This window comes from Budorcas taxicolor, chromosome 18 (genome assembly GCF_023091745.1).
Source record: "Budorcas taxicolor isolate Tak-1 chromosome 18, Takin1.1, whole genome shotgun sequence".
NCBI lineage: Eukaryota > Metazoa > Chordata > Mammalia > Artiodactyla > Bovidae > Budorcas > Budorcas taxicolor.
In genome coordinates, this window is record NC_068927.1 from 17,258,716 (window position 1) to 17,270,598 (window position 11,883).

The 11,883-nt window shown below is 36.0% G+C and overlaps 1 protein-coding gene across 1 annotated transcript in view; it reads right to left on the minus strand.

The window, feature by feature from the left end:
* The window catches only part of NETO2 (neuropilin and tolloid like 2), a 53,609-nt gene extending 42,144 nt beyond the window's left edge, over positions 1 to 11,465 (minus strand). The window contains exons 1-6 of the mRNA XM_052656201.1: positions 11,424 to 11,465; positions 11,069 to 11,162; positions 8,038 to 8,178; positions 7,133 to 7,381; positions 2,174 to 2,197; positions 1,939 to 2,066 (exon numbers count right to left, since the gene is read on the minus strand). Of these exons, the coding sequence (XP_052512161.1) occupies positions 1,939 to 2,066; positions 2,174 to 2,197; positions 7,133 to 7,381; positions 8,038 to 8,178; positions 11,069 to 11,162; positions 11,424 to 11,465 (678 nt within the window). The remainder of the gene's footprint in view (positions 1 to 1,938; positions 2,067 to 2,173; positions 2,198 to 7,132; positions 7,382 to 8,037; positions 8,179 to 11,068; positions 11,163 to 11,423) is intronic.
* Between the last annotated feature and the right edge of the window lie 418 nt (positions 11,466 to 11,883).

Genomic DNA, 11,883 nt, shown 5'->3' on the forward strand with positions numbered 1-11,883 from the left:
CTGTAGTTAACCTAAAACAGATACATTTGGATTTTTACCATAGCATTTGGTTTATTATTTTTGCCCCCAGATACCTTAATTTTGCCCTCATTCTTGAATGACAGTTTAGTTGGACATGGAATGTTCGAATTTTAGATTGCTGGTTAATTTTTTCCCTTAGCACTTTGAAGATGTTATTCTATTGCTTTCTGGCTTCCATTTTGCTATTGGTTATTCCTTTGTTATTCTTTCTAGGCAATCTCTTCTCTCTCTAGATGTTTTGGAGATATTCGTGTTGTCTGTGATGCCGATTGTAACTCAGGGTCAGTTACCTCTTTTTTTCCTTGCTTTGAGAATCACTGTATGTCAATGCCTTTTGTTATTTCTTGCAATTTTCTTAATAAATTGCCACTGTCTCCCATCCTCAAGCTACTTTCTGGGTAATTTTCTCAAATCTATCTCTCAATACTATACTTTTTACTTTAAGATCTGTTTGGTTATTTTTAAAGTTTACTTGGTATTTTTCTTTCTCATATTTTGATACCTACTTGTTGGATATTTAAAACACTTCAGATCTTGGCGATCTAAGAAACTTCCTGCTGTTATGCTTGCTAACTCAACTTGCGGTGGGTTGTTCACCTATCCGCTGTCTAATTTGGGGGTCTATTGTATATCTATGGCAATCTTGTAGCCTATATGGCTACTTGTATTTATCTGTGCCAGATGCATCAAAAGGTGTAATAAGCCCAGGACCATTTTGTTCATTTTGGGCCTAAGTGATTCCTGGGCTGAGCATGGAACATAAATTTGCACCCCAAACTAATAAAGATAGGTTTCTAGGTATCAACTGTCAGGGGGAACCTCAGCCTCACCCTCATCCTGAGACTGAGCCCGAAAAGATAAGCTTCTTTTGTTACAACCAGTGCTCATGGAAGAGTTTTTTACCATTTCATGGCAACCATCTCCCTTTGTGGGTTCCAGCTTTATGTGATGAACCTCACAGAGGCCACATGAACCCTAGGCCTTTTATTTGTCTCAGTGTGGGTAATATCATGCTCCTGGCATGCTCACCCAAGTAGTCACAGGTTACTGAAATCAGCAGGGGCATTTGGCATTTGTACCATCAATTGCAGTTTTCAGCTTATTGCTCTGGTTTATAGTTCTTGCAGTTCTAGTTCATAAGGATTATCTTCTTTGGGGGCGCTTATCTATGCTTTAAAAAGGACATCTATTATATATTATTTAATGTTTCTAGGTGTTTTGTAATAGGTAGGTTTTCAGGTTATCTAACCCATCACATTACCAGCAACTTTAAATTTCATTTTTGTTAATTCTTTAAAGGTTTGTTCTCTTACCCTCACTCTTTTTTTCCTCTTTTTACATATATATATATACAATAAATACAATTTTAACTGTTACTATTCCCAGAAGTACAAATTAAAAGCAAAAAGCAGTAGTAGTTAGGAACCAGTCTCAATCTGTCAGTTTATGAAAGCATCCTTCCCTGTGGTACTTTCCAATAAAAACTCTACATGATTAGCAGAGGACAGCATGATAAGAACACAGAACTAAGACAATGTATTTGTGTTTTGGTTTTGACACTGTTATAACCAACATTGAGATCTCTGACAAGACACTTCAACCTCTTACAGCCTGTTTTACCTCCTCATAAAGATGTTTATGAATCTATGATCACACTGATCAATACCTGTACTGTCCAGTTAGGAATACAGATTTTAAGAGTCTTAAAATAAGGATATTAATGTATGTGTAATATTCCTGAAGTTTATATTGTAATTTAACTACAACAATGCTGATGTTAGGTGTTCATGACTGAAATAAAATTTTTAAAAAGTTGCAACATCAGTTTAACTAACAAGTATGTGCATGAACCAAATAACACATTGTACAAATCACATCTTATATTATTCTCAGAAGTGATTGCATACTTAATACTACCTTAGCTTTTGGAGTAGCTTTAATCGTCCATATGCAATCAACTGCTTGGCCGGGTTTTGTTTTTTCCTCTTGTTCTACCTGACTAGAACGCACTATTCCATCAGCTCCTGATAGCTCAAACTGGCAATCTAGAAAGAACAGATGAATGATGTTCAAAGGAAAATAAGACTAATCAAAGATGCCATGAGAAAAAAAAAGAGGTAATATACTAAACCTGGGATGGGATTTAAAATACCTCCTAGGTAAGTAAAGTCTGGATCTGTAACAGAGAAGAGAAGAAAGTGATTGGCACTGAGATATTTTAGAGTTAATTTAAGGCTTAATGTCTTATGTTATATCTAACGCTGCATTTAACAACGAAGCAAGAGAAAGCTTTCATTGGTGTATACTACAAAGCACTGCTCGCTTATAGGACTGATGTTTTTAAAAATGATAATGCTTAAATTTTTGATCACATTGTGAATTAATAACATTTATGCTACCTGAAAACTCACAACTCTTTCTCAACTGCAGTAGCTAGTAGAAAGATATAGACTACAATGAAATATTATCCAGTCTTAAAAAGGAATGAAATTCTGACACATGCTGTCTAACATGGATGAGTCTTGAAATGTTATGCTAAGTAAAATAAGCCAGACAGTTAAGGACAGTGTAAGGTTCCATTTATTGAGGTACCTAGATTAGTCAAATTAATAGAGAGAGTTTTCACAGGGCTGTAGGGGTAGTGTAATGGGAGTTAAGTATTTAATGGGGACAGAATTTCAGCTCGGGATGACAAAACAGTTTTGGAAATGGACAGTGGCTATGGCTGCACAACACTGTATATGTACTCAACGCCACTGACTTGCACATTTAACAGGGTTAAAACAGTGAATTTTATGTTACACATAATTTACTCCTCCTCACCATAGTAGTAGCTGTGTGTGTGTGTGTGTGCTCAGTTACATCCAACTCTTTGTGACCCCATAGGCTGTAGCCCGGGCTACCCTGCTAACTCAGGGAATCAGGTAGGCCTGATATCCACTCCAGTATTCTTGGGTTTCCGTGGTGGCTCAGACGGTAAAGAATCAGCCTGCAATGCAGGAGACCTGGGTTCAATCCCTGGTTTGGGAAGATCTCCTGTAGGAGGGCAAGGCAGCTTGCCCAACCTATTCTTGCCTGGAAAATCCCCATGGACAGAGAAGCCTGGTGGGCTACAGTCATGGGGTCACAGAGTTGGACATGACTGACTGACTAAGCTACAGGCTGTAGCTCACCAGGTTCTGCTGTCTTGCCTGGAATTTTCCAGGCAAGAATATTAGAGTGGGTTGCCATTTCCTTCTCCAGGGGATCTTCCTGACCAGGGATCGAACCCGTGTCTCTTGCGTCTCTTGCATTGGCAGGTGGATTCTTAACCACTGAGCCACCTGGCAAGCCCACTGTAGTAGCTCAATGAGCTGCATTTTCACAATGGCAGCAAAAAGAAAGAAAACTAAATGATATACAGTATATTCTGCCCTGTGAAATAGTTCACAGAAAGTTGACAACCAATAGTTTATATTAAAATAACTGATTTAATTTAATTGGTCAGGTATTTTATTTTTAATAACTAAATCAATTAACTGAATTGATACTTCAGCACCAAAAATACATTATATAAAAAAGTCTTACATAGAGTAAGGTTTTTACAAATATGTTTAGACTACCTGAAAGAAATAAAAGGTATCTTAATCATTTGAACAATGCTTTTAAAAATATTAAAAAACAAAGTCAGGCAACTTTATATGTAAAGATTCTTGGAAGAAAAGCAGCTCTCTTTTTCTTCTATTATATGTATCATGAGAGCTACTTCATATGGTTTATGGTTAAAATACAGACACATTAAAATAAAAAGCATGTTTAAGATTTCTAGACTAATTACCTTACATTTGCGTTTTATAGTACTTCAGAGTTTCTACATACCTTATGTTTAATATTATGCTAATAACAATAACATTGATATTGTAATATTCTATTTTATAGATGAGGAAACTGAATCAGAGAGAGATGACGACTATTTTAGATAATATAATGGCAAAATCAGGACTAGCTCTAATTCTCTAGTTTTAAAACGTGGGTGAGGTTGCCACAATCTTACTACTAAAGAAAAAAAAGGTCAAAATAAATAGGTAATTCATAAATAGCTAAATCATGGCTGTCTAGTTATTTAAGCCATATTTATAAAATAAATTTTGCCCAGGGATTTGTAAATGTGGATGAAAGCTACTAACGATGAGAAACTAGTATCTTTTAAATATATGAAATTCTCTGAGCTACTGGTGATATTTGTTGAGGCAGAGCCTCGTAATGGGTTCCTACTTCCTGGAAGTAACTGGAATAACTCTGAAAATTTTAGTGCAATGACAATATCCCTAGAATTCTTGCCTACATGTGAAGTTCTGATTCACTTGCCAGATAGTTGCTATGATTTTTTTACTCTAATGCTGGTTAAGATTTAGATTTCTCTTTGACACATCTCTGCAAAACTGGTGAAGTGTTGTTACTTTCTTTTATTTAGGGAGGTTGGAAAGAATAGTCTCTGTGATGTATTCTAAATTAAGCTTAAATTTTTCCTACTTTTTTCAACATGTACTTTGATAATCATGCTGAAAGTCAATGGTTAAGATTTTGTGCAGATTAAGATTCCACTGCAGAGGGCATGGGTTCAATCCCTGGTCAGGAAGATTTCGCATGCAGCATGGCAAAAAAAAAAAAAAAGAAAAGAAATTAACAAGAATTAAGCAATCAGTTACATATTAAAAACTGTCAATTAAAATAGGTTTAAATAGGCTAATTAAAGAGTCTAAGATATTTTAGACTAGCAATTTTTTCATTCTGACAAGTTTATATGTATGTCTATCTGAATTTTCAAATTAAGTTTTTTTAGACACGTGTTTGTAATTTTAAAATTTTTATTGTAGTAAAATATAATATTTACCCTTTCATCCATTTTTAAGTGTACAGTTCAGTGGCATTATGTATATTCATGATGCTGTGCAAACATCACCACTCTCCATTTAAGGAAAAATTTAAGACAAATTTTAATATGATACAACAATTGCACTCCACAGTCCTTAGCCCAATGAGTTAAAAACTTGTCCACACAAATGGCTGCATATGGATGTCTATAGCAGGTTTATCTGTGGTTGCTAAAACCTGAAAGCAGCCAAGACATCCTTCTACACAACAAACAAACAAACTGTGGTACATTCATACAATGAAATATTATTCAGCACTAAAAAAAAGAAAAGCTACTGAGCCATGAAAAAACAGAGGAAACTTAAACAAATATTACTAAGGGAAAGAAGCTAATCTGAAAAGGCTACATACTGCAGGATATGACATTCTGGAAAGGGCAAAACTATAGAGACAGTAAAAAGATCACTGGCTGCCAGGGCTGGAGTGGGAGGGATGACTATGTGGAGCACACAGGATTTTTAGGGCACTTGCAATACTCCATATGACACGGTATTGGTAGATTCGTCATTACATCGCTCATCTATCCAAACGCACAGAATGTATGACGTCAAGAGTGAACGCCAAAGTGAAGTGCAGAATTCAGGTGGTGATGCAGGTTCATGAGTTGTAACAAATGTACCCTGGGTGCTGGATGCTCATCTTAGGTTTTAGCGGTGGCTGTGTGTGTATGGGGGTGATTAGAAAGTATACCGTAACTCTGTACTTTCTACTCAGTGTGCTATATGCCTAAAATTTCTAAAAAAAAAAGTATAAATTTTACTTTCTGAAAATGTGATCATTTTGACATTGAGAACTTAAATACTGAAGTGACACTTAAAACAGGGAAAAAAAGCTGAATATATTGTTCAGGGGAAAAAAAAAGACTGGTAACACAGTTGAAAGAATAGCATGATCTCCGTTATATAAAATAAACAAAATAAAAAGATAAAAACATCTGAAGTGATACATACCATATTGCTTATATTGGTTTTTTATTTATAGGGTGATAAGGTTATGATATTTTCATTTGGCTGTTCTAATTAAAATTTTTTTTAAGTTAGTAAATTTCTTGCATGAAAACATAAAAAGATTATATGATTCTTAAGTTACCTTTTCATCTTGTTAAGTCTGTGAGTTCTCTGAAGACAGGAGTAATAACTAGCGTACCTTTGGGCTTCTGCATTAGGGATATGTATACTTTTACAGTGGACAGGCTCTGAGGACTACAAAGCGTTTCCACATAACTCTGTGGTAGGTAAGATGGGCAGAATGCAATGAATGGAGACCCTCTCCCACCACCCAAATATATGTCCACATCACAACTGTCGCAAGCTATGACTATTAACTTATAAGGTTAAAAGGTTACCTTATTACCTTGTAAGGTTAAAAAAAAAAGTGAATATTACATTCTAAGGCAAAGGATGTGATTAAGCCACACATTCTGAGAAGATCGGGGTGGGGGGGATGTGAAGATGGAGGCAGAGATTAGAGCGATGAGGCCACAAGTGCAGGAATGCTGGGGCGGCCTCCAGACGAAGAAGAGGCTAGGAAAGCATTCTCCCCTAGAGTTCCTAGAGGGAAGTGACCCTGCTGGATGCTGGCCTCCAGAACTCTGAGAGAATAAACTACCATTGTTTTCAGCTGCCAAATTTCTGGTAATTACTTATGGCAGCCTCACGAAGATATTCCTGTCTTATCAACAGCAATGCTCAGGCACAAGTCCATGCTTAATACTCAATTTTACAGCTAGCAGGTGGCACAGAAAGGATTCAAACCCAGATCTTTTGCCTCCAAGTACAGAGCACTATTCTTTCTACTGTTCAGTATTTTCTAGGGACTGTTTATTTAAATGAGTGTTTAATTCAACCATTCCAAGGGAAAAAAACCTGCCAAAATAATTGGTAGAGATCACGAAAAGACAAATGCGTTGAATTACTTTAAAAATGTATTTATTATGATGTCTTTGGCCTTGAAATATGCTATAAAACTTAAATCTAAGAAATAATGTAATACCATATATGATATGCCTCAAAATTCAAGTGATATTATAGCTCTATTTCTAATTTTTATTAAACATTTATTCATGGGCTGATTCCCCTTTGATCTTGGTAATTTTTAAAAACCTTTATTTGATAAACTTGACTGGATTTTCTGTTTTCCAGTCTTAAGATTCTAAAACCAGAGTGAAATCTTGCTACTGAAACAATAAGTTATTTACCTGGGATAAATGAATATTTTGCTCGAAATCCCAGCCCTTCAAGTTCTTCATCAGAACTGAACTTAATCCACATGAATCTCCCTGTTGATCTAATTAATGGAGGGCTTTTCACACCACAGTAACGATCTATAAGTGGAGAGAAACCAAATGGCCCATCTCGAATTTCCAAGTGATCAAACCGACATTCAAATGATGGTTCTATATAATAGTGTTCATCAAAGGTCAACTCGATTCTTTGACGTGGAGCAGCTAGAAAGAAAGAGTAAGTAAATCAGGGCAATGTGAAGAAGAAAAAGTAAAAATGTCCTGACGCAGTGAGAAAAGCACAACTTCTCCGTTACTGTTTCATAGATGAGGATCATACTGAGTTATTATATATAAAATTCGTAATAAATGTTATATTGTATGTTAATAACAATGCTATCTGTAGAATTATAGTAATCTTTCCCTTTGGCATATGCTATATATTAAATTAGTTAAATGTAGCAGAATGCTCAAAATTAAGAGTTGAGAAGCTAATGCTTAATTCATGAGATACAATGTACCATGATGGAACGGAAAAACAGAAGAAATGAAAGAAACATAAAATGTAACTATGGACATGAATTTCATAAAGCCTAATAAGAGATACCAGTAAGTTTAAGTTTCTTATCAGAGAAGTTTCTCATAAATACTGATGCATCTAGTTAAATATTATTTTAGGAGATTAAAAATTCTTATAAAACTTCAACCATCATTTTGTTAATGTTGGCAGTATTAAGAAATACTTATCATGACTAGGATTTAATTAAAATACATGTTTAAACTTTGTTCAAATTGGTTTAAAAAGAGCATTTAACCAATTATTTAGTTTTACAAAAAAAAGTTAACATTCATCCAATGAAAGACAGAAATTGGTCAAATACCTTCCAAAATGTAGATACATTCCTTGTTTGGTGGATATGAGTCAGGATAATTTGGTGAAGCAAAATGACCTCCATTGCTGGTTCGAACCCAAATGCCACACTGGGTTGCAGGAACGTGCTTCATTCCAATATTCTGTCCATCTTACGGAAAATTTAAAACATTAGTTAGTTTCCCCTACAACTTCCCCAAACAACTGCCAATTGAGTTACACACACACACAATTTTTAAGAACTATTGTCAATTGAGCATAACAGATTGAATACAGCAGAAGCATCTGCTCTAGAGGACAAATCTGCCATGTAAAGCAGCAGGGAAATAAAATGCTTACATTTTATAAGGGCAAAACCACGTGGGAGAATCTGATAAATTAGCAAAACTCTATAGAATTCAGTTCTGACACAAAATAAAAGAATTCCAGGAGTTTATCTCAGGTATGGTACCTCTATATTTAGTTTAACTCAAAGTGAAATAAGACTCAAAGATTGCAAAGGGATTTTTAGGTAAAGGTTGTAGATTGAACACATGCATTTAGCTCTGCTCCTTCTTCAAAGCCCACTTAAACAACTGTAAATAATTTTTTAAAGGGCACAAACCCATAAGTACAAATAGGTAGCTGCAATAATAACTACTGGCAGTGGTAGGTATCTCTGGAAGTGGGGGTGGAAGTGGTGAAGTTGGGTATTTTTAAAAACATGAGGCTTGGTTAAAAGTCTCTGCAATCAGTTTGACTCCTAATACCCTCTCTCTCACTCCACAAACCCAGGTAGATGCTACTCTATCACCACATCAGAAAATAATGCTATTTCTTTGGAGAAAGTAAACAGGGTTGCTGGACCAGGGAACATCAGGCACAGCAGAGGGTGAAAATATCAACAGGAAAACAGGGAGATGAGGTGAATGTAACATGCTGAACCACACTCCCCTTCTCCTCCCCCACTCAACTCCCCAAAGGCCTCTTGGTCAGATATAGAGCCTCTAAGCAGGAAATGGAAATAACCTTTGCTGGGGAAACTAATGAGTCCAGAGAAAAAGATTCATAGGTGGATTCAATCATTCACCAGGAAAGGCAGCAGTAAAGCAGCCCTGTGTGCACTTGCAGATGGCTAACAAGCAGATCTGCGTGCTCCTCTCATAACTATGAGAGGCACTCAAGGAGTACCAGACACGCGAGGGAAGCCTGCAATATGAAAAACAGATTAAAAACAAATAAAAAAGCAACTCTGAGAAGCAAAGATTATAGAATACTTTAAAAAAAAAGCACCAAACAAAACTACCATTTAATCTTCTCAGAGAACAAGGGAGTAGCGGGCCTCTGAACAACACAGGTTTGAACCATGTGGATGCAGTATAATCATAGAGTGCTCATCTGTGGTTGGCTGACTGTGAGGATGCAGAACCTCAAACACAGAGGACCGCCAGCAGCTACAGGCAGGTTTCTGACTAACCCTAAACTCTAACCCTACCCCTGCATTGTTCAAGGGTCAAACGCCTATCTATAATACAAGAACACAGCATACTCTGAAAAAGAGATTATTCAGAAAACAAAAGAAAGTTTCTAAAAATAGAAAAAAAGAAGTTTAGAGCAGAAGTGGCTCACACTGTAAAGAATCTGCCTGCAACGCAGGAAATCCAGGTTTGATCCCTGGGTCGGGAAGATTTTCTGGAGAATGGACTGGCTACCCATTCTCGTATTCTTGCCTGGAGAATTCCGTGGTGGACTACATACAGTCCATGGGGTTGCAAAGGGTTAGACACCACTGAGTGACTAACATTTTCACTTTCCATGAGCCTTGGACCAAATCTGGTCTGCTGCCTGTTATGTAAAATCCAGTTTAGTGGAATAAATACATGCTCATTCATGCTTTTACCCTGCAGTTGCAGAGCTGAGTAGGTGCTCCTGTGACTATAATGGCGTGCAAAGCCTTAAACAATTCCTATCTGGCCCTTTCTAGAAAAAGGTTTTCCAATTCTTGGTTTAGAAATCTCAATGAAGACTACTGAGAAGAAAACAGTTAGATGAGAAATGGAAAAAAAAGAAAAGATTTTTTTTTTTTTAAAGTAACCAAATAATAATTCCTTAAAGACAGGAGAGAAAATGGAGAAAAGAGAATTTTAAAAATAAAACAAGAAAAAAGGGAAAGAAAAATTTCCTACAAACTACAACCAAAGACAAAATTTTCATATTGAAAAAGCCCAGTGGTGACTTGAACAGATGTAACCAGAATTGTTAAAATACTGACATGGGTACTGCAGGTGCAAAGTTAAAAAGAACATTTATATGTAGTTAGAGGTGAAGAGTAGGTGCAAAAAAGAGCTAAATTCTTATCTTCCATGGTGGGAAAATTATCTACTACTTCAAACTGAAATAACTGAGAATAACCATATACTTTGTTATTCACAAATATGCAGGAAAATACCAAAAGAATCAGCTAAAAGAGTAGTTTGGTAGGCTGGTAGACTACCATGGAGAAGTGGGGTTTGGGAGGCTGGTAGACTGATATTTCCTAATGAACTTTTTAGAATGCTTTAATTTTTGTCAGGTGTATGTATAACTTTGATGAAAATAAAAATAAGTCAGGTTATTTAGGAAATGTACTAAACTCTGAAATAAAAATCTGGCTCAAACATCATACTAGCTAATCCTCTTCCATAAACAATAACTGGAACATGTCCTCAGGGGTTTGAATAAGATATTGATGGAAATGTTTCATTTATTTACACTGGAAAAAAGGGATTTTTGCTTGGCGATAAAGCATGAATCTTATTTAATTTTTGGACATAATCCATAGTGTTCTAGGAGTCACTAGTTATGCCAATTTTTAACATTTATCAGTGTAAGATTTTATGTTAACAATTTACTCAACTGCAGCTGAACCAGGCTGAATTAAAGCTGATAGATTGACAGAAAGCCTTAGGTCATTGAAACACCCCAGAGGGATTATGGAAATAGTACTCGAAAGTTGTTAATCCTTCCAAAAAGCCATCCTACTGCTCTGAACACGTAGTAAATTAGCATTGTAAATTCTTTACCTTGGGTCTTTTGGGCCACAGCAATTCCTTCCACTACAAGTATTGTTACTAACAACACTAGAGAAATAAGAGAAGATAAGTTAAAAAGTTGAATCTATATTAGATTTTACCAAGTTTATGAGAAAAATCAGATGACAAAAAAAAACTAAACCCCCCTATTTCTTACTAACATTCACACTCAATACTATTAATCATTATGTTCGGAGTTACTATTTGACAAAACAACCCAAGAAAACACACAATTGATATGACACGCATTTATACAAGCACTAATAAGTACGTTTTCAATTTATGATGGATGCAAAAATACATACCTTTCTTTTCTTGTACAACGAACTGTGCTGATCCCAATTACCCTATATTTACCGCACTCTACCTCCTCAGACCGTACACGCATTATGGCTAGCTTTGTAATATATTATGCCAGTAAAAGTTCACTTAGATTATTTGACTTGTGAGACCATCATAATAAAAACAGAAGTAAGGGGGCAGCAGTCTCCTGGAAATCAATTCAAGACATTCTATGCCTGTGCAGCACTATGCTGTGTCCTGCATTACAAAAGCTGGCACTATTCAGAAAATGGAGCTTCTCCCCTCCCTCCACGTTTAACATTTCTGATCCCCAATGAATAATATATTGTTTTGTATGTTTGTGTTTGACGATAACACATTCTTTTTAAGAATGGTGCACTGGTATCTTTCACTCTCTCAATGGAAACCACATTATCAGCCTCCTGTGTGAACTGGAGTTTTTATTTTTCATTCAATCAGTCAGCAAGCACATCAGAGTACCTACTGGATAGCAGGCACAGAGG